This window comes from Ascaphus truei, chromosome 4 (assembly GCF_040206685.1).
Source record: "Ascaphus truei isolate aAscTru1 chromosome 4, aAscTru1.hap1, whole genome shotgun sequence".
Classification (NCBI taxonomy): Eukaryota; Metazoa; Chordata; class Amphibia; order Anura; family Ascaphidae; genus Ascaphus; species Ascaphus truei.
In genome coordinates this window covers 366166359-366189541 of record NC_134486.1, presented here as the reverse complement: position 1 = coordinate 366189541, position 23183 = coordinate 366166359, and the positions used below count along the sequence as shown (strand labels likewise).

General features: G+C 42.7%; 1 protein-coding gene across 2 annotated transcripts in view; it reads right to left on the bottom strand.

Annotated features, from left to right (window-relative positions):
• Positions 1 to 495: 495 nt before the first annotated feature.
• Positions 496 to 23183, bottom strand: part of GREB1 (growth regulating estrogen receptor binding 1) — a 188634-nt gene continuing 165946 nt past the window's right edge. For both annotated transcript variants that reach the window (XM_075598371.1, XM_075598372.1), the window contains exons 28-33: positions 14480 to 14654; positions 13049 to 13267; positions 9117 to 9252; positions 8742 to 8942; positions 6069 to 6207; positions 496 to 5540 (exon numbers count right to left, since the gene is read on the bottom strand). In XM_075598371.1, the coding sequence (XP_075454486.1) occupies positions 5377 to 5540; positions 6069 to 6207; positions 8742 to 8942; positions 9117 to 9252; positions 13049 to 13267; positions 14480 to 14654 (1034 nt within the window). In that variant the 3' untranslated portion in view covers positions 496 to 5376. The remainder of the gene's footprint in view (positions 5541 to 6068; positions 6208 to 8741; positions 8943 to 9116; positions 9253 to 13048; positions 13268 to 14479; positions 14655 to 23183) is intronic.

Genomic DNA, 23183 nt, shown 5'->3' with positions numbered 1-23183 from the left:
GGCTCAATATGCTTAATGTTCATATCCCACTTGCTGAGCAGCATAGATACTTACCTCACGGATCCACGTCATCACTTCTTATTCAAGGTTTTATTGCGGTCTTCTCCTCTTTTCCAACAGTTACTGTCCAGGGTTTATGATAGCGCCATTTCTGGGATTCACTTCCTTATCTACTTTTTTCTTGCGGAATATTGATCGACTGATTCCAGTCACTAGATGTGCTAATAATAACCTCAATGAGACAATTATAAAATTAAAAAAAAACAAAAAACACATCCAACTGATGCTATAATATTTTCCATGAGTAGTAACACAGTTTTAGAAGGGAGTGTTCCGTGGTCCACGGCACCACCTGGAGACAGAAACTCCCTTCCTGACTACCCTACACGCTCGTCACTACGGAATTGACATCAGAGCAGTGACCGACGCACATTTCACGTAAGGACGCTTCTTCCACATCATACTAGCTGATACAATAACACAGGAGCCAATAAATTGAGACATTATACCTTTATTGGAAACATTATTATACAATTTGATACTAGACAATTTGAGACTGTATAGAATCTTTACTGACACCCTATAGTACCACAACGCAACTAAATACTCTAAACAAAGATTCCCCTTTGACCCATTTCAGTGTTCTAAAGGTTTGTGAGAAATTATAGTTTTCCCATTTTTCGGTTCATTTTGCCATTTGGAATACATTTTATCTAGGGATCTTTTAGGAGTTTATTTAATGTCAATTCGTATTTGTAAAGAATTCAAAGTTAACTTTTAATCTATTATAATGTATGATGGGTATTGAGTGCAGTTGAGGAATTCTCTTTTTGTTTGGATTTTCATACTTTGATGGAGCCCTTTATAGCAGTACAGCATATTATGTGTAACAAATGTTGTTATTTCTGACCACTGGCAGCTATCTTAACTGCTGGTCTTTCATGTCTTCATTTATTTTTGGAAATATTTTCTGAACTAGTTGGGGCTTCCTAGAGCACAATCCTGTTGATCCCCATAATCCCAGAATAATTGGCATGACTGTATAGCTGCATGGACTGCAGTGCTTGGTAATGGATTGGTTCTGGTCATGTTACCCTTCTAGCCATGTTACAAGGAATAAAACAACTGCCTATCCTGGAGGTAAAACCAGGAAAATTCTGCTCCAGATCATCACTTAAATGAAATAACATAAGATATTGTTGGGGTCAAATTGTATTAACAATCTATATTGCGTTGCACTTTCTTATATTTCATTTTATCAGTAGGACCTTTCTTTTTGTGTGTCCTTATTTAGTTAAGATTTAATGTGCCAAAAAGTGGTTTCATTCCTGGGGTCAGTAGTATTTGAATATCATGCTCACTTGTCATTTGCACAGCATTTTGCACACTGTTATTACAATTATTCTTGTTTTTGTTACATACATAAAATTGCAAAACACAAGCTGTGAAGTAGGAACTGTTCTAAAAAGCCTTGGAATTCAAGTAAGATGTTCCCTGTGCAGTCATCACCGCCCCTAGTTTGGTTTCCCCTCTGTTTGTTGCAATGGGGTTATTCATTTAACTATGATAGTGCCAATTGAGGCACAATCGCACAAAAACTTCCACTGGTGTCCACATTTTTGTAGGGTAGTCAGTGGTGAAAGTGGGATAGTACCATCTTTCCACACTTTACTATGTGGCATTACTATTTTTTATTTACAAACTTGCAAATCTACAGTCTTTTGAAAGAAAATTATATTTATTTTACCAAGCTTTTTCTTATTTTTACTCCATATTGCTTAAAGGGGCGATCCCTCTTAGGACAAAAGTGAACTAATTCCAGTGACATTTTTAAAAGGTCGCATCTGGGTGATTGATACCTTTTTTTTGTTACCCACATCTGACAGCTATAAATATTTTTTATGTATTTGTTCAAGTTAATCTAGAGAGGGTTTTGATTTCCTCTGGCTTCATGTAATATCACTGTGTGATCAGCAAGTGCTCGAAAAGCTCGAGTCCCTGCTCATCCCTCAACCTTATCTCCATTTGTTCTTTGATAAAGACAGGGTGGGATTGCAGTATTTGCGTTCTGCGCTCCATAGAATCTCTCGGCAAAAGGAACAGATGGAGGATTCCTTCCCTTCCGTCATCAGTGATGGAATGGGATGCGGTACTCTGGTTCCGCAGCCTCTCCAGCACTCAAAGGGTTCAAATGAACCCATTCTTGTCTCCCGATGGAGATGTTTGCTGATGACGTGGCGGCTTCCTATTGGCCCACATAATGCGGGAAATTTAAACGCCATATTGTTTCCCCTAGAGGGGATGCTACTGGTGGCACCTTCCCCAGCAAGTATCTCAGGAACCAGTAGGACCCGACAGTTGAAATCACAAGGTTCAGCTGCAGAGATCCCCTGCTTCCTACAGTATTTATGTATAAAAAATTGTACAAAAAATAGCACAGAACTGCTCCTTTAAGCATTTCTGTCTGTAGAAGTATTGCTCATATACTGTGAGATAAATGAATATTACATTGTATATATACATACATTTTATTAAAAAAATGAGAGTTAAGTTTAAATTAACCAAAACAAGACATACAAAAGGCTGCACATGGTACATACTGTATTTACAAAACACATAATCTAAACAGAAACAATAAGTAATTCCAAGATTGAAATGCAAAACTTAAATACACAAAGTAGTTTTCTAACAGAAATAATTGTATAAACATCAAATGTATGCTCTTCCACGCTGAATTATTTTGTCATTGAAAAATAAAAGAAGACTTTCAGCTTTTTTGGACAAAATCTCATCATTTCCAGTCAACAAGGTAAAGGATACTGAGCTAGTAATAACAGACAGCTGTCACACTCCTTCTATACATTCAACATCCACTTTTCTAATTGTTTCCCAATTTAGCTTTTTTTAAAGAAGATTAGATTTCTCATGTCAATGCTCCTCAGATACCCGCTGACTCATCTGTCTGCAATGATCCACTCGGGTTCCTCCTTAATCATTAGGGCTGGTGCTGGGAATATGGAGACTAACAAACTGTGCGACCCGCAGTAATTGTTCATTTTATTTCATCTGGTCCGTACATACAGCATGTCTGATATACAAAGACTGATGAGTGGGTAAGGAGCAGACTTTCCGCCTGTCCCTACTAAAAAACACAAATTGGAGACTTTTTATTCAAATCTTTCAGCTGCAAAAAAGGTTAAAAAAAACAACAAAAAAACAACAACAACAACATCACCAGATTTATCAAAGAGTCGTAATCCTATTAAAAGCAACGGGATGTTCCCCTTTGATAAATGTCATGCTCTTTTTTGCTCTGATTTTGCCCCTAGTTTACAGCCAAAACACCACAAAAACAGCCTCCTTTATTCCCTGATGTATTCCTCCAGTGATCTCTGTTCCTTTTAATGCTGCAGCATTCTGAGAATGGAACCTCTGGCCGCGGGCCATGTCGCCACGACCAAATGACAGCCGGCGCTGCCCGCTTCTACAATAAGGTTAGGGGTTTAAGTGGTTAGGGTAATGGGTTAACTTTAGGGGTTTTAGTGGTTAGTGTAGGGGGTAAACTTAAGGGATTTAGCGGTTGAGGTAGGGAGTTAACTTAAGTGGTTTTAGGGTAAGGGTTTAAGGTTTTTAGGGTAGAGTTAGTACTAGGGGTTAACATTAGGGGGCTTTAGGGTAAGGGTTAAGGTTTTTAGGGTAGGGGGTAATGTTGGTATTAGGGGTTAATACAGTACAAGGGGGCTTTAGGGTAAAGGTTAAGGTTTTTAGGGTAGGGGTAGTGTTAGTGTTAGTCGTTAACATTAGGAGGTTGTAGGGTAAGGGGTTAAGGTTTTTAAGATACATAAAACAATTACCAAAAAGCGCTAAAATTTGCACAAAAATTACCAATTACAATCTGACTGATACCTATAGCAGATATTTTGTATTTATTCGCCTAAATTCCTTATTTTGGGTAAAATGCCATATAGTCCATCAGAGGTAGGTGCTTCTTCTTCAAGAGTATTCCCAACTCTCTTGGTATGAAGGATAGTGTACTGCCGTGGGTTAGAAGAGCACACACACCACTATGATGGTGCAGATTATTTTACTTAAACAGTTAACAATGTGAGTGGGAATTTTTCTAGTTTTTATTTTTAAGTGCTGTCATCCAGCACATAGATTCAGCATTTACACCACCATTGGATGTCTCTCTTAATGTCCTTTGGGTGTGCTGGTCTGCAACAGGAGATCGCCCTACACGTTTCACAACGTCTATCTTTGCTTCCTCGGGGGATTGAGTGTGATCACCCAAGCCCCTGAGGAAGCAAAGAGGGTTGTGTGTGCTCTTCTAACCCACTGCAATACACTATCCCTAAGGTTTTTAAGGTAGGGGGTAGTGTTAGGATTAAGGGTTAATATTAGGGCGTTTTAGGGTTAGGAATTTACCTAAAAGAAGCAGCCGGCAGCCGAGTGTCCCGGCAGCGAGGTGAGTTGCGGCCAAGCACCAGCGGTCATTTGATCACGGCGAAACGGCCGCAACCAGATGTCCAAGACTGCTCATAAAGTTGTAGTTATCAGCACTTTTAAAATAGTGGGCTTGAAATCAGGCGTTTAAGGCTTATTTTATGCTTTGCAATTAAAATGAGAAGTCTATACGTTTTAAGAGTGCTTTGATTTTCTTTAAGAGCAAACAACATTTTTAGGATACCTAAAATATGATTACTATTCATAGATAACAACATTTAAAAATCATGAACTACACAATCAGTCTGGTAATAAAACAAGAATTTAGATAAAAAATAAAAGTACAAAAGTCACTCCTCCATAGTGCTTGAAAATATATAGATACATATTAAATACAAGAATAGCTAGGAATATCCAAATAGGTTTACAATGCTGTCCTTACATCCATTGTGTAATAGTTCCATGTACTATGTGATAAATCTTACAGGCAAGGGATTCCTTCTCACATCACCTTTTTAGCAACGTAATATAGTTTTTATCCAGTGCAGAATTGACTCCTGTTCTCTAACAACACTTTCAACATTGAGAACATGGGTGGGGTTGATTTTGCAGCCTGTATGTCCCAGTATAAAACTATGAATTGAGTTGAGCTGCAATACGCAACTGTCCCAGGAACCGCCTTTGAGAAGGAGTGGCTCAGTGAGTAAAGACACTGACTGGCACTGAGAGTTTGAAGCAGGGGAGCCTGGTTCAATTCCCAGTGTCGGCTCCTTGTGACCTTGGGCAAGTCACTTTATCTCCCTGTGCCTCAGGCGCTAAAAAATAGAATGTAAGCTCCACGGGGCAGGGACCTCAGCCTGCAAAATGTCTCTGTAAAGTACTGCGTACAACTAGCAGCGCTATACAAGAACATGCTATTATTATTATTTATTATTAAACATGACGCCCAGTCAAGATGAAGAGAGGCTTGTCTTCTTTAGAGTTGGCCGTTTGGAACTCATCACGGAGTCGGAACTGCCACTCGTCTTCCAATTCCAGCCGAACCACAGTTTGACGGAGAGAATTGCGGTCTTGGCAGATCACACACAAGGTAGCACCTGAATAAGACAGCGGGTAAAAGCTTTGCTGTAAGGTGGGATCACCAATAGCCCAAACTTACCAATAAACATGCACACATACCAATGTTTTATTGTTCTCTCTTGTGTGCTATGTTAAGGCACATCGCCATATTCTGACCCAACATTGCCATTGTATTCTATGGCTGGGATATTTTGAGTTCAACTGGAATATGTTGTGTTAACAATGTTAAATACTACACATCATCCCTAGTGTGCTCATTGGCATGTCTATGACATGTGATGATGATACGCTGTATGATGTTTGGGGGAATGGAACAGGTTTGGTGATCCCGTGTAAGGCATGTACATTTTTGCTTAGCTAATTATAATAATGCAGCTTATTTCACTTTGCTGATCCCTTCTGTGTTTCCGTTACATACCATCATAAGATACCAATGCTGGCCAGGCCCTTCCTGAACTCTTTGCTTTGTTACTAAACAAGCACAAAGGGGAACTCGCTCAGAACACAGATCAGCAGGAAGTATGGGGTGTGGGTGTTTGACTTACCTTTCAGAAACTGGAACCTTTTCAAGAAACCAGCGACCACAAAAGAGTCACAGAGATGCAATAAGAGTCCGCTGAACATTAGACCAGGGCTGTTCACGTTGACCGAATGAGGACGTGAACTAACATAGCAAACGGTCATCTGAAAAAAAGAAAGGTATATTGGATACTGTTGAGCATTTGCAGTGCTTCAGAATACACTTATTTTAAATCCATAAGGAATATGCACCAGATTATAGGCACTGCAGGAGTCAAACTGATTGTACAGAAATCTGAATATGTCACTTCTTTGTAGATGTCATGCAGATGTTGCCGATGCGCTTGGCCGTTTTACTGTGATTGAAATGGAATATTCATTGTTTCTTAATGAGTGAGAAACCACTGGTGTCCTTCGGGTAATAAAAGACAAATGTAGAAAATATATTTAAAAAAAACACAGCTGCAGAGATTGCTAATTGAGGGCCACTGGTAAGCCAGAGAATATGAAGGTTGTCTACAAGAGTTAATTTTGGAGTTCATATCTCTGGATTTTTTATTTCTATCTTTCTATCTTTAATCATGGATGCATTCTGAATATCTGGATTAACATTCTGATTTATCTCTTCAAACAGGTATGTGTCATTGAGCTGCATTCTACCAACCAGAGAAATTAAGATTTAATTGGCTTTTGGGGTATGTTTGTGAGCTGACTCCTATCAATTGAGAGAGAAATTATAATCTAATTTACTATTTTGTATGTCTGTGAGTTGATTAGGCAAACCCCTCCCTTAAGTGTTAGTCAAATGCATGTGAATAGAGTACTTAAGTCACTGGAGCATGTCTGTGAGCCATAAGGCTGTGTAACATCAAAAGCGTCACATCAAAAGTGTCTACAAGAGTTAATTTTGGAGTTGAAATTGGAGGTGAAGATTGGAGGAAGATCTGGACTCTGCATTACAACTTTGCCACTGTGAGACATTAACTTTTATCGTCTGTGATTTATTTGTACACTTTTATCCTCCAGTACCTTGGAACTCTCTCCTCCTGCATCTCACTATGCCCTCCCTATTTCTTTTTCTATTTACTTTTTCCTCACTCCTTTGTGAGCATTTCTGTTCTCTACAACATCCCCACTCCCCACTGCACCATTATTTATACACCTCTCTCCCAACAACTTCTTTACCCCTCAATAAAAAACACCCACACAAATCCTCTAATTCACATCCTCTATCTACTCCTTCCTGCTGCTGGGGATCTCCCCTAAGCCTGAACCCAGACATACACACCTGATCTCACTCATGCCTCCCTGCCACCTCTTCCCCTGTAAATGGTGTTAACCTTTTCATTTAACACTGACCTTCCTTAAATTTTACCCCACAAATCAAGCATCCCAATAGCCTGCACTCATGGCTATTGTCCCACACTCAGTCACTCCCACCACCCATTGTGACCAAGCACTGCCATCTACAGCACTTACTCCCTCACCTGCTGTCTCTGTGTAAGTTTCCCATTAAACCTCTTAGATTGTAAGCTCTTCGGGACAGGGATTTCCTTTCCTATTGTCTGATTTTGCTGCACTTATTGTATAATTATAATTCCCTGTACTGTATTCTTTGTGAAGCGCTGAGTACACTTTTGGCGCTATATAAATAAAGACACACAATACAATACAGGTTGTTGAGCAGTTGAATGCTTGGTGAGTGAAGGTACGGTAGGGTGGTGTAGCCACAACTGGGAAAGCACCAATGATGAAAGTGTCAGGGATTGTTACAGGCAGCATGACGGACAGATAGAAAAAAGAGCCTACACACACCTTTTGCATAGAAACCTCTACAAAGAGGAAGTAAACAAACTAGCAGTCTAAATAATTGCCCACATACAACAACATGAAAAAACAAATGACACTCGAAGAAGGTAGATTTAAAAGATGTCAGTCACACTTTTTTTTATACATTGTATCAGGAGTTTAAAATGTGAATTGTCTGTGTAATGAGAGGTAGCCATCAAAACCGACTGCATCCAGACGTAACTAGTTAATAGCATGTGATTTACAGGATGCGCGTTCTTTTGGACACAGCCCCCTTTATCAAGACTCATCCAAGAGAGGGAGTGGCTCAGCAAGTAAAGACACTGACTGGCACTGAGAGTTTGAATCAGGGGAGCCTGGTTCAATTCCCGGTGTCGGCTCCTTGTGACCTTGGGCAAGTCAATTTATCTCCCTGTGCCTCAGGCACCAAAAACATAGATTGTAAGCTCCACGGGGCAGGGACCTGTGCCTGCAAAATGTCTCTGTAAAGTGCTACGTAAAACTAGTAGCGCTATACAAGAACATGCTATTATTATTATTCATCACAATGTCAATCAAAAATATCAGACATCAATAACTGGCTGAGATAAGCTTCTTTGGCCCCATATAATTCTACAACTTCCCCATGATGGATAAGTGTTCGGTTTTGTTCAAATGAGTGGAACTAAAATCTTCTCCCGCACGGTGGTGACATCTTCACAACATACTGAACGGGAGCCTTAATGTTTAGATGACCCGGACACATTTTGTATGGTTTCTGAAAATTCAAGTATATCCCTCCGGTATGTGCAGGATTTTAATGTTGATCAGTTCTGATGACTGGAAAGAAAGAACAGGAGTGTAACTGACATTCGTATCTGCATCATTTTTTTTTAATGAAGAAGTAGTACCTGTGGCCCTAGGTTGAGGTAGCAATCCACAATGAGCACAGGATGGCTGTAATTGTTCAGTGACAGAGGGAAAAAGCGGTGACTGTGGTACTGAAGGAATTTTTCCAGCAAGAGCTGAGCCGGTGCAGCCAGGAATGTATGTTTGCTGTCTGGAGCACAGATGTAGTGAGCGGGTGAAATGGACACTGATGAATCCAGCACCTGGTAGACAAAAATAAACAAAATGAGAGAAGAAGAGAAGAGAGGGCTGGAGAGGTGAGGAGTACACAATGTGTAGACCCAAACTGCAAAGGGTTCTCCTTAAAGCACCAATTATCCCATGTGTGGATCTGTATCTAGATGCTACAGGTCACATTGACAATTATGTGCACTTACCTTTGATTTTATATGCAAGGACCTATGGCCACCCACTGCAATCTGCTTCTTCATAACACTGAAGTGGTTGAATCGACATATAAGCAGCCCAGAACTGCTTACTCGAAGATTAAAGTCAACATCATCACATGTGAATCTAAAAAAGGAAATTAAAACTGTTTAACAATCTATGATCCCCATAAATATCGTAACCTCGTTTGTGCCATTCTACAATAGGTAGCAGTTTTTATTCACGGGAGAAAGGTTTATAGAGGTTTAAGGCCCCCTGAGCTCACATATTTCCTGATACTGAATGTCCTCTGCACTTCAACATATGACCGTATACAGTATATAGATAATAAATGCTTATATCAACAGGATTGTGTATTATAAGATAAAACAACAGATGGCTGTAAACTGCAAAGCAATTAATAGGGACATACGTATACCTCTGTTAATTGTGAAAAAACATTACTCGATTTCTACTCATAAAGCACAAAAATGCCTCAGTATTGTCCACATTTTATATTAACTTTCCCTTCCAATGTCATTTCCTTTTTTTGGACTACAGTTGTGCCCCGTGTAAGAGATCATCTTATAGACATGGTGCAAAAGCATGATGCACAGAGGCACACAATGTGATACATCTCTTTACAATAGGTGGAATTAAACTTCTCACAATGGTATCCCCCAAGATGCAAGCTGGGGTACACAGGCCAATATTGATACACTGACGAGTGAAAATGCCCCAGTTTTGAACTTAAATTGCCCTGATGCTGTACAGTATGTAGCCCCAAAATGTAAATTGAAAAAAAAAAAAAAAACCTTCCAGAGAACACCAGAAAACAGATAATGAACTAAATAGAATAGATAGGAATGGGGAAATAGCTACTTGTAGAATGGAGGTAAGTGCGAGTTTGGCAAGCAGGCAGCCAGCCATATTAAATACAGATACAGCTTAACCCCGTTATAGCACGGTCCTCGGGGGCCACCCGCGACCACCTCGTTATAAACGGGGTCGCGGGAAAAAATGGCCGTGGTGGTACCGTGTCCACCGGAGGGGGAAAGCTGAGAACTCTCCCAGCGTTCCCAGACCCGGTGGGGCAGCGGCAACAGCACACAGCACTTACCCGGCATCTGGCAGCTCTTCTCCCTGTCTCTGCTTCCTGCTTCTTCTTCTGTCTTGCGAGAGCAAGCTCCCTTAAAGAGACAGTGTGTCTCTGTGTGTGTGCATGTGTGTGTGTGTGTATGTGTGTGTGTGTGTGTGTGTATTTGACTGTGTGAGACTGTGTGTGTGCAGTCTGCTGAGTGTATGCAGTGTGCTATGAGTGTTTGCAGTGTGCTGTGAGTGTGTGCAGTGTGCTGTGAATGTATGCAGTGTGCTGTGAGTGTATGTAGTGTGCTGTGAATGTATGCAGTGTGCTGTGAGTGTGTGCTATGAGTGTAGGCAGTGTGCTGTGCAGTGTGCTGTGCAGTGTGCTGTGTGTGTCAGTGTGTGTGCAGTGTGCTGTGAGTGTGTGTGTGTGTGTGCAGTGAGTGTGTGCAGTGTGCTGTGAGTGTATGCAGTGTGCTGTGAGTGTGTGCAGTGTGCTGTGAGTGTGCAGTGTGCTGTGAGTGTGCAGTGTGCTGTGAGTATGTGCAGTGTGCTGTGAGTGAATGCAGTGTGCTGTGAGTGTGTGCTGAGTGTGTGCAGTGTGCTGTGAGTGTGTGCAGTGTTCTGTGAATGTTGTGAGTGTGTGCTATGAGTGTGTGCTGTGTGTGTGTCAGTGTGTGTGTGTGTGTGTGTGTGTGTGTGTGTGTGTGTGTGTGTGTGTGTAGTGTGCTGTGAGTGTGTGTGTGCAGTGTGTTGTGAGTGTGTGCAGTGTGCTGTGAGTGTGTGCAGTGTGCTGTGAGTGTGTGCAGTGTGCTGTGAGTGTGTGCAGTGTGTTGAGTGTGTGCGGTGTGCTGTGAATGTGTGCAGTGTGCTGTGAGTATGTGCAGTGTGCTGTGAGTGTGTGCAGTGTGCTTTGAGTGTGTGCAGTGTGCTGTGAATGTATGCAGTGTGCTGTGAGTGTATGCAGTGTGCTGTGAATGTATGCAGTGTGCAGTGAGTGTGTGCAGTGTGTGTGCAAAAAAAAAATACAATTTTTTTTTTAATTCGGGGTCCACACTCAAACCGCGTTATATGTGGATCCGCGTTATAGCGGATCGCGCTATAACGGGGCTGAGCTGTAATACAAGAAATCTTCTAAAGACTAAACCCAATTGGTGTAGAAAGGAAGGAGCAGATAAGATAACAGTACAGACTGAAAAAAAACTGAAATGCATGCTTGCTAATGCAAGAAGCCTGACAGATAAAATGGGGGAGCTTGAATTAATAGCTACAAATGAGCAGCATGATATCATAGACATTACTGAAACATGGTGGGATGAAACTCATGACTGAGCCGTTAATTTAGAGGGTCATTCCCTATTTCGGAAGGATCGAGCAAATAGATTGTGCGAAACTAACCTTATTAGTTTCTATGAGAAGGTTAGTAGGAATTTAGACCAGAATAATGCAGTTGATGGGGTCTACTTAGATTTTGCAAAGGCTTTTGATAAAGTTCCACACAAGAGGTTAGTTACAAAATAAAGTAAATTGGACTCGGTAATATTATATGCACCTGGATTGAAAACTAGTTGAAGGACAGACAACAGAGGGTTGTCATAAATGGAACTTTTTCAGGTTGGGTTAAAATTGTTAGTGACTACCTCAAGGATTGGTACTGGGACCCCTGCTTTTAAACTTGTTTATTAATGACCTTGATGTTGGCATCAAGAGTAAAGTCTCTGTCTTTGCTGGTGATACTAAATTGTGCAAGGTAGTAAAATCAGAGCAGGATGTAATTTCTCTCCATAAGGACTTGGAGAGACTGGAAACTTGGGCAGGTAAATGGCAAATGAGGTTTAATACAGATACATGTAAGGTTATGCATTTGGGAAAGAAGAATAAATAGGCAACTTACAAATTAAATGGAGATAAATTAGGAGAATCCTTAATAGAGGATTTAGAAATGATTGTAGACAGCAGGCTTAGCAATAGTTCCCAAAGTCATGCAGTAGCTGCAAAGGCAAACAAGATCTTATCTTGCATAAAATTATGCATGGATGGAAGGGAAGTAAACATAATTATGCCCCTTTACAAAGCATTAGTAAGACCACACCTTGAATATGGAGTACAATTTTGGGCACCACTCCTTAGAAAAGACATTATGGAACTAGAGAGAGTGCAGAGAAGAGCCACCAAATTAATAAAGGGAATGGACAATATAACTTATGAGGAGAGGCTAGCTAAATTAGATTTATTTAAATTAGAAAATAGGCGTCTAAGAGGGGATATGATAACTATATACAAATATATTCGGGGACAATACAAGGAGCTTTCATAAGAACTATTCATCTCACGGGCATAGGACTTGGGGGCATACTTTAAGGTTGGAGGAAAGAAGATTTCACCAGCAACAAAGGAAAGGGTTCTTTACAGCAATGGCAGTTAAAATGTGGAATTCATTACCCATGGAGACTGTGATGGCAGATACAATAGATATCTTCAAAAAAAGGTTGGACATCTTTTAAAAAGGAAAGGTATACAGGGATATACCAAATAAGTAAACATGGGAAGGATGCTGATCCAAGGGGTAATCTGATTGCCAATATTTGGAGCCAGGAAGGAGTTTCTTTTTCCCCCAATGAGAGATCATTGGATGATATGACTCTGGGTTTTTTGTTTGCCTTCCTCTGGATCAAAATACTTTAAGTATAGATATAGGATAAAGTATCTGTCGTCTAAATTTAGCATAGGTTGAACTTCATGGACGTATGTCTTTTCTCAACCTCGTCTACTATATAACGATGTAACTTCTAAATAAATTCGGGCCACTGAATTCCTATGTTTTTATGTCACATCCTGACAATGAGAAGCGTTCACTAACCTGTTCTGGTTGTACTGTACATCTTGTGTCAGATCCACATTAAGCACTATGAAGTCATGAAGATGGCAGCGGGAGAAAGGGTCTTTCATGTGTGTGTCTTTTATTTTACTTGTCCATTTCCGCATCCCAATTAAAGCATACTGAGTAATGTTTTGCGATGCTTCAACATGTTGAAGGATGTGCTTCAACGAAACGTTTCTTTCAGACCAGGAATATTCCCTAAATATAAACAAAAAAAAACACAAAAGAACACTGGGAATTGTGAAAGAAATTGGAAGCGTATTGTGTTAGAGAAGACATGCCATGGCCATAAAACTGTGTAATGTAATGTTATGGTCTGATGAATCTCAGGGAGACAGGGAGGACAAAACGCTGGGAAATTTCTTGTTCAGGAAACTTGACTACAAGCTATTTGTTGTTGATTACCATAACGAAAACTAAGGGGGTATTTCTATTGTATATGACCAAAACTGGTAATTTAGGCTGTTTTACCTGAAAATCCCCATTAACATTAATGGGGATTTGCATCGGGAAATGGCCCGCATCGCTGATTCGTCTATATATAGAATAAGGCCCTAAGTGACATAACCTAGAGCAGTGGTGCTCAACTCCAGTCCTCAAGCCCCCTCAACAACTCAGGTTTTTAGGATATCCCAGCTTCACTACAGGTGACTCAACCAGTCGCTGTTTCAACACAGGTCGAAGACTGAGGCTCTGATTGAGCCACCTGTGCTGAAGCTGGGATGTCCTGAAACCCTGACTACTTGGGGGTGCTAGAGGAGTGGAATTAAGTACCCCTGACCTACAGTAACCGATGATTTGGTCAACTAGGAATTTGATTAACTATTAACCAATACTAAAACATCAATGAAATTAAGCTCTCTACATAATGGATACGAATAGAGGGCTATCATCAAGAAGGTGTAAGAAGCAGTTCTTCATATGGTAACAGTGACGCCTCAAAAGTGGATCTTTATGAGATCACTGGTCATCAAAATGCACATGGTTTGGTTTTGAAGGTTGAGTGTGTCATTGCTTCTAAATTGCAAATCATAGTGACAGGAGATAAATCTTGGGTTTTAGAGGTGGAGCCCCAGTTAATGAGCCATTAATTATGTAGTGATTAGAAAAACAATTACTTCCTACGGGAGGAAACACCACCCATGTTTTATCATGTTACACCAGATTTCTCCAACATGCTACAACTTAAAATGATAATTCGCCCCTTTGACTTCATAAAATATTTATTGTAAAGGGGTAACCCACATTTTTTTTAAGGACTTATGATAACGTATCATGGATGAAAAATACATGTAATTAATTTACGGCGCTATCGCTCCAGTTAAGATAAAAAGTAATTATCACACAGCGGTCTGCAGGTGAAGTGAAAATACGAACGATCAGATATTTTGCAAATATTAACTCGTTTACCTATTTCGATCTCCCGTGATGTTAACATCTAAAGTGTTCCACATCACACAGGAGTCATCAGCAATGACTATGAAAGGCCAGATATCTTGGGGTCGCATTCCCAGCTCTCCCTGTCTATTGCGCTCCAACTCCAAGTTGTGATAAGATAGCTCTTTAATTAGGAAATGAGCAGCCCCTGGAAGTAAAAGAAAATAATGTATATTATCCTCACTTTATAAAACGATATTCAAGATGAAGAACTTAGATTAACTAATTCTGGCACACTGCAAATGGCCTACTGTAAACATTTAATTTTTTATATTTTAGAGCTTAATGCAGCAATACCTTCTGAAGCCTACAGTATGAGTTGAACTCAGAGGTGGGCAACCTATTTTTCAATGTAGCCACAGGTGTGGCGAATGAGAAGTGAAAATTGCCATTCCATGTAAAAATTGAGAAATTAGGTTGCTCAATTGAACATTTAAAACAACACACACTGTTCGGCTGCTTCACTCACCTCAGCACTATCACCTGCTGCTGCTTCCCTCACCTCAGCACTATCACCTGCTGCTGCTTCCCTCACCTCAGCACTATCACCTGCTGCTGCTTCCCTCACCTCAGCACTATCACCTGCTGCTGCGTCACTCACCTCAGCACCATCACCTGCTGCTGCTTCCCTCACATCAGCACTATCACCTGCTGCTGCTTCCCTCACCTCAGCACTATCACTTGCTGCTCCTTCCCTCACCTCAGCACTATCACCTGCTGCTGCGTCACTCACCTCAGCATTATCACCTGCTGCTGCGTCACTCACCTCAGCATTATCACCTGCTGCTGCGTCACTCACCTCAGCACTATCACCTGCTGCTGCGTCACTCACCTCAGCATTATCACCTGCTGCGTCACTCACCTCACCACTATCACCTGCTGCTGGTTCACTTCGTTTTCGAATCTCCCACTTAACCATCTCTCGGAGAGACATTGGAAATTTAAAAAAAAATAACAGTTCAAGGTTGGGTGTAGACTCCAACTGAAGGCAGAGGGGAGTATTGGATGGCTGTGTTGTGTCAGAAAGTGGAAACGGAAACCAGCACACGCCGTCAGGAAAAAGATTATTTTACTGTGGGAGCTGGCAAACTCAAATTCGACACACTTTCATGGCCAATTCGCCACTTGTGGCAATTGGCGACAGGATTGCCCACCTCAGGTTTAACTGATATGTTAGTATTTTGCCCCCTGAGCATGTTCTGCTTTTTTCTTTCTTCTTTTATTATTGTTAAAAATCATGATTTTCTTAATTCTTATCCTCAGACAAAAGGACAAGAAGACATCTCTTAAAGTAAAGACATTTTGAACAGCTTGGGAGCTAGATGGTTCTCCAGAGATTAACAATATTACATTCAGCTGCGGGAACCTCCGGGTTCCCGAGATATTTCTTGGTGAAATCCCCAGTCTCTCTGCCCCGCTGGGGGAAACAAAATGGTCATTCAAATGTTGTGTGTCCCGCGACCCAAGAGGAAGCTTCCATGTCCTTTGTTGCAGCTTCCTATTGGACAGTCATTTAAATCTCTGGGAGAAAACAGGAAGTAATGCCGGTAATTTCACACTGGTACGTATCTTGGGAACCAGCGGTCCCCCGAGCCGAAAATAACATGGTTCCCATTCTGTATAAAAGGGGAAGTCAAAATGGTGGTCGTGCTGATTTAAGGGAACAAAATTCCAAATTTACTGAGATGTTTTTAGAATTCATATTGTCTTGAATGTAATAAAAACTAACATTTATCATCGTGTTTTTTTTTTAATGTCTTTTTTAAAGAATACATTCAGGAAAATGTTAGTCAAGAGCTAGTGGCTGGAAATTCATTTGATATGAAACTTAAAAGAGAAACAGCAGCCATGTTTAGTCTGATAGACAGATGCATATAAACTACAAATCTAATTGCAGCACGATGGAAGCAGATGTAAACGCACTGGCCAAACACTTCCAGAAACATTCAATGAATCATTTAAAATTGAGTAAGGATGTTTTACGTAGAATATACGCTTAATGAATAATTTATCAAAGTACTACACCTACTAATCACTTCCAAATGCCAAAATTTAAATATCTGTAACTTAGCATTCATATGAAAAATATGACGTTCCAGAGATGTTTAAGTCCAAGTTGAAGTTAAAGTCTAATCAAAGGTCAGCCAGGCATGCTTTAAATGATAAGGGTCAGGTCTTTATAATGAGAAGTCATTACATTCCAAGTCTTAGTGAACTTCCGCTGAGGCATGTCACCCACGCAATAATGTTCTTGACTATGTCACAAGTTCATTTTAATTCTTCAAATGCATGTTCAAAATCAAGGACCAATATTATACCGTGTGCTTATACACGGCCGAAAGTGTTTTTTTTTTTTTTTTTTTAAATAAAAAAGAAAACTGTATTGACAACAATTAAATGGTTATACATAATAATAAGTTACTTAGTGTAAACTTGCTTGAATGAGATGGATTAGTTTATGAAGTTACTAAGAAACAATAATCAACTTGTAAGATTCGAGAACAGTGAGATGGGAAATCTTTACTGAAAGATCCTCAGTCATGGTATCTGCTAGAAAAGGCATCTGTTTCTTGTTTTCCAAGGAACAGACTGTGACAGGGTGAAGTCAACCCCTATCAGTTATGCCTGGGAAACAAATGTCTGAGTGCTTCACCCAGCACTCATAAGGGTTAACTCAGGTGGAAGCTAGCTAATCATGATGTAAGCTGACACCTGAGAGCCAGCAAGCTAGATAAAGGATCTTGTTACCAGCAGTAGCTGCCTGTGTCAGAGGAGAGCACATGGATAGATGTGCTGCTAGCCAGAAGGATACAACACTACTTACTGCAGCCAAAGTAAGATTTGTTTCATTTGTTTGCATGACTGCTTAAAAAGACTCTTACGGTTTGGGTATGGTTTAGCCAGCCAGCCTGCTAGCTAGGACTGCTGTGTTAGTCAGTTTTCTCCCCACGTGGAGCAGGATTTATTTGCTTAAAGGAACAGTGTACCCGCATGTTATGTTGCTGTGGAGAAATAAAGCCACTGAACGTTTTCATTTATCCTGAAACTACACGTGTGGACTGTTCCCTGACCTTGGCTACAGGCCGTCCTGCCACAAGTGGTGTCAGAAGTGGGATGTCGGACGGCCCCTGTATCTGAAGGGCCACACAAAAAAAAAAAAAAATTCTCAGTTCCTTGAACAACAGCTCCAGCTAGCAGAGAAGCAAGCAGAGCGACAAGCCCAGCAAGATGAGCGACAAGCCCAGCAAGCTGAGCGACAAGCCCAGCAAGATGAGCAACAGGCCCGGCGAGAGGAAAAGCTACTCCAACTGCTGGTCGAAGGCCCAGCCCCAGGCAGACCAGGGATTCCAAATAACCCACCGGTGATGCTGCATAAAATGAAGCCAAACGAAGACCCAGAGGCATTTCTCCTCACTTTTGAAATGGTAGCCACGGCCCACAGCTGGACAGTTGATCGCTGGGTAACGACTCTGGCTCCACTCCTCATAGGGGAAGCTCAGGCAGCCTACCAGGCTCTTCCAGCAGACGAGGCCATGGACTATCAGCAACTAAAGGCTGCTGTTCTGGATCGCCTAGGCCTCACTCCAGAAACCTACCGACGGCGGTTCCGGACAGTCAAATATACAAACAGAGACAGACCCCGGGTCGTAGCCCACCGCTTAGTAGACTTATGTACCAGGTGGATACAACCAGAAAAACATGACAAGGCAGAGATCCTTGAACAGTTTGTGCTCGAGCAGTTCATACAGATTCTGCCCACCTCCTCCCGCTCCTGGGTAAAAAGACACGCTGCATTTTCCCTGGATTCAGCGGTCCGCTTGGTGGAAAACTTCCTGGGCGACGACACCCAACATGATAGCTGGGAACGGACGGTGCAAACACCAGTTGCTTCCGGTGATGCTAGAGGCAGGAGAGCAGACAATCGAGGGGTCTACAACCCGCCAGCTCGGGAGATCCAGTCAACCCGATCGGAAGACCCTTTCCCATCTCGGAGGGTTCCTGGTACAAACTCCCGCAGAGACGCCCGTCCTGGGTCCGAGGCCACTGGATCACTCAAGGGAGGCCGCCACCCACAGTATTCCCCGAGAACCTGGATTCCTGTCACCCACCCAGTGGAGAGGATAACCCCACCAACCAGAAGGGAGGACCCCATCCAACAGCGGAGAGGTCCAAACACCGAGCCCCGTCGAGAGCTTCCGCTGACGACCGAGGTTGCGGATTCAGGAGATGATGAGATGGACTGTTCATATGGCAGAACCACTGCCACAGCTTGTCTCCGAGGGGACCACAATCCGTGGTTAGTCCCAGCATCTCTGGAGGGAACAAAATTAAACGCCATGCTGGACTCGGGCTCTGGAAAAACCCTGATCCTAGAGGGCCTAATTCCAAGCAATAGACTATCTTATGACTCTCCTTGGAATATCGAGTGTATCCATGGGGATACAAAGAGATACCCGACGGCGAACGTTGTACTGCGTATCCAGGATCAAGAGGCTAGCCTACTAGTGGGAGTTGCTCCCTGGCTACCTGCTCCTGTTCTACTTGGCCGAGACTGGCCCTACCTCGAAACATTGTTGGCCCCTACTCCTACGGAGCCTACTTCTCTGGTACCGGAGAAGCCCGGAGACTTGTTCCCTTTTTCCCCAGAGATTTTTCCCCGTAGACACCATGTCCCAAAGACACGTAAACAGAGACGTGCGGAAAAAGAGGACTGGTTAAGAAAGGCTGGGACTCTTGGTAACATTAGTCAGCCCAAAGGACTGCAGGTCATGGCCGGGGATGACCAGGGTGGGGAACAGATAGATACGGGAATTTTGCCAGACCTGGATCTTCCTGACTTCCGTCAGAGGCAGAGGAAGGACCCAGCTCTGGCTAGACAATATGAGAAGGTGGTACAGGTCAACAACAAGATAATGGATGAACAGGGTGTAAAAGTGTTTCCACATTTTGAACTGTTGAATGACATTCTATATCGTGTGAATAAGGTTACACAAACAGGGGAGGTCATTCGACAGATGCTAGTCCCTAAAGGGTTGATTAAAATGGTGTTCACCCTAGCCCATACTCTCCCATGGGGTGGTCATTTGGGCAGAGATAAAACCACGGACCGCATCTCGTCCCGGTTTTACTGGCCAGGCATACATGGTGACATCATGAAACTATGTGAGACATGTCCTGAATGCCAGTTAACTAGCCAAAAAGGACAGAAGCCGGCTCCCTTGGTTCCTCTGCCCTTGGTAGCCGTCCCATTCGAGAGAATTGGGGTAGATCTGGTCGGACCTTTAGAACCCTCTGCGAAGGGACATAAATTTATACTCGTTGTGGAAGATTATGCCACCAGATATCCTGAGGCCTTCCCTCTGAGATCAGCCACTGCTAAATAGGTTGCTCACAGGCTGTTAGAACTGTTCTCTAGGGTAGGACTTCCCCAAGTAATGTTAACTGACCAGGGAACAAATTTCATGGCAAAGTTAATGCAGGATGTCCTAAAGTTATTGGAGGTAAAATCCGTCCGGACCTCAGTCTACCATTCTCAGACTGATGGATTGGTAGAGAGGTTTAACCGTACTTTAAAAACCATGCTTAGGAAGTTTGTGGACACTGAAAAGCGAGCTTGGGATGAACTTCTCCCTTTCCTGTTGTTTGCGGTACGAGAAGTTCCCCAATCATCCACAGGCTTCTCCCCGTTTGAGCTCCTATATGGACGCCAACCTCGGGGTATTCTCGACCTACTTCCTCCATCTCCGCTCAGGACTTTGCTGACTATTTTAAGGAAAAGGTGGAATCCATACGGCAGAACATCCCCTCTGTTTCTTCCCCCCATCCTACACCTCTTCCTAACTCTCCTCCTGCCTTCCTTGAGTCTTTTTCCACTGTCTCAGAGGAGGATGTGTCGCTGTTGATCTCCTCTTCTCCCTCTACCACTTGCCCTCTTGACCCCATTCCCTCCCATCTCCTAAAACCTCTAGCTCCTACTATAATCCCTACGCTTACACACATTTTTAACTCCTCCCTCTGCTCTGGAACATTTCCATCCTCCTTCAAACATGCAACAGTCATACCATTACTCAAAAACAGCAAGCTTGACCCTATCTGTCTTTCTAACTATCGACCTGTCTCCCTCCTGCCTTTTGCCTCTAAACTACTTGAACGTCTTGTATTCTCTCGCTTGCTCCATTTTCTCAACACCTATTCTCTCCTAGACCCTCTACAATCTGGCTTCCGCACTGCTCACTCCACCGAAACAGCCCTCACCAAAATAACTGACGACCTCCATGCTGCCAAAGACAGAGGTCATTACACTCTGCTCATATTACTCGACCTCTCTGCAGCATTTGACACCGTGGACCACCCTCTTCTCCTCCACATTCTCCATACTCTAGGTATTCGGAACAAAGCTCTATCCTGGATCTCATCCTACCTCTCCCATCGTACTTTTAGTGTCTCTTCTGCTAACACCTCCTCCTCCTCTATTGATCTCTCTGTGGGGGTACCCCAGGGCTCTGTCCTGGGACCTCTTCTCTTTTCTCTGTACACACTCTCTCTAGGTGACCTAATAACATCTTTTGGGTTTAATTATCACCTCTATGCCGACGACACACAAATATACTTTTCAACACCTGACCTTACACCTGCTGTACAAACCAAAGTTTCTGAATGTCTCTCTGCTATATCATCCTGGATGGCCCTCCGACGCCTTAAACTCAACATGGCTAAAACAGAGCTCCTCATACTTCCTCCCAAACCTGGCCCTACTACCTCCTTCCACATTACTGTTGGAACTACAATCATTCACCCAGTAGCCCAAGCACGCTGCCTAGGGGTCACGTTCGACTCCTCTCTCACATTCGCCCCTCACATTCCAAACATTTCTAAAACTTGTCACTTTTTCCTCCGCAATATAACTAAGATACGCCCTTTCCTCTGTTGTTCGACTGCTAAAACTCTGACTCAGGCCCTCATTCTCTCCCGTCTTGATTACTGTAACCTCCTGCTGTCCGGCCTTCCTGCCTCTCACCTGTCTCCCCTACAATCTATCTTAAATGCTGCTGCCAGAATCACTCTACTCTTTCCTAGATCTGTCTCAGCATCTCCCCTCATGAAATCCCTCTCCTGGCTTCCGATAAAATCCCGCATCTCACACTCCATTCTTCTCCTCACTTTTAAAGCTTTACATTCTTCTGCCCCTCCTTACATCTCATCCCTAATTTCTCGGTATGCACCATCCAGACTCTTGCGTTCTTCTCAAGGATGTCTTCTTTCTACCCCCTTTGTATCTAAAGCCCTCTCCCGCCTTAAACCTTTTTCACTGACTGCCCCACACCTCTGGAATGCCCTTCCCCTCAGTACCCGACTAGCACCCTCTCTATCCACCTTTAAGACCCACCTTAAGACACACTTGCTTAAAGAAGCATATGAATAGCACTGTGGATATTCTAAACACGATACATAATGCTTGGCCCCCTGCAGACGCACTTACCAGAACTCCCTCCTACTGTCTCTGTACGTTCTCCCTACCTACCAATTAGACTGTAAGCTCCTCGGGGCAGGGACTCCTCTTCCGAAATGTTACTTTTATGTCTAAAGCACTTATTCCCATGATCTGTTATTTATATTATCTGTTATTTATTTGATTACCACATGTATTACTACTGTGAAGCGCTATGTACACTAATGGCGCTATATAAATAAAGACATACAATACAATACTGAAGGAATCCTGGGAGGAGGAGCCTTCCCCCTCCAAGAATACCCTTCAGTATGTCATAGACCTTAGAAACCGCCTAGACATGATAGGTCGGTTTGCTAAGGAAAACCTCAAATCTGCCCAAGAACGTCAAGAGACGCAGTACAACCAAAATGCTCGCTTGAGGGTCTTCCAACCTGGGGACCAAGTGATGCTACTACTTCCGACATCAGAGAGTAAACTCCTTGCGAAGTGGCAGGATCCTTTCCAAGTTCTCCGCCGCACCGGGGAGGTGAACTATGAGATCTCTCAACCAGGGTCCAGGAAGGGTAAACAAATCTACCACGTGAACCTCCTGAAACCCTGGAAAACGATGAGATCGCTGTTCATCCACCCTCGGGAAGGAGAGATGGATTTGGGTCCGCAGCTTCCAAAGGGTAGTACGTACAATGACCATCAGGTTCCCATGGGAGGGCAGTTAACAACGGAACAAAGGTCAGACCTACTAGAATTATGTGACCAGTTCCCAGATGTTTTTTCGGAGCTGCCAGGGCAGACTAATTTAGTGTCCCATAGGTTTGAGACAGAACCTGGCGTAAAAGTACGGTCCCGTCCCTATAGATTGCCAGAGGGCCGAAAAGACCTGGTAGAGAGGGAGATAATAGACATGTTGGAATTGGGCGTGATCGAGGAGTCCCACAGCGAATGGTGTAGCCCTATCGTGTTGGTCCCTAAACCAGATGGGAAGGTGAGGTTTTGCGTAGATCTGCGAAAGGTAAATGCTGTATCCAGATTTGATGCATATCCAATGCCTAGGGTGGATGAATTGCTTGATTCGCTTGGTAAAGCAGAGTATATCTCCACCCTAGATCTCACGAAAGGATATTGGCAGATACCTCTAGCGGAAGAATCCAAATGCAAAACTGCCTTCGCCACCCCTCTCGGTTTATACCAATTCGTCACTATGCCATTTGGGATACATGGGGCTCC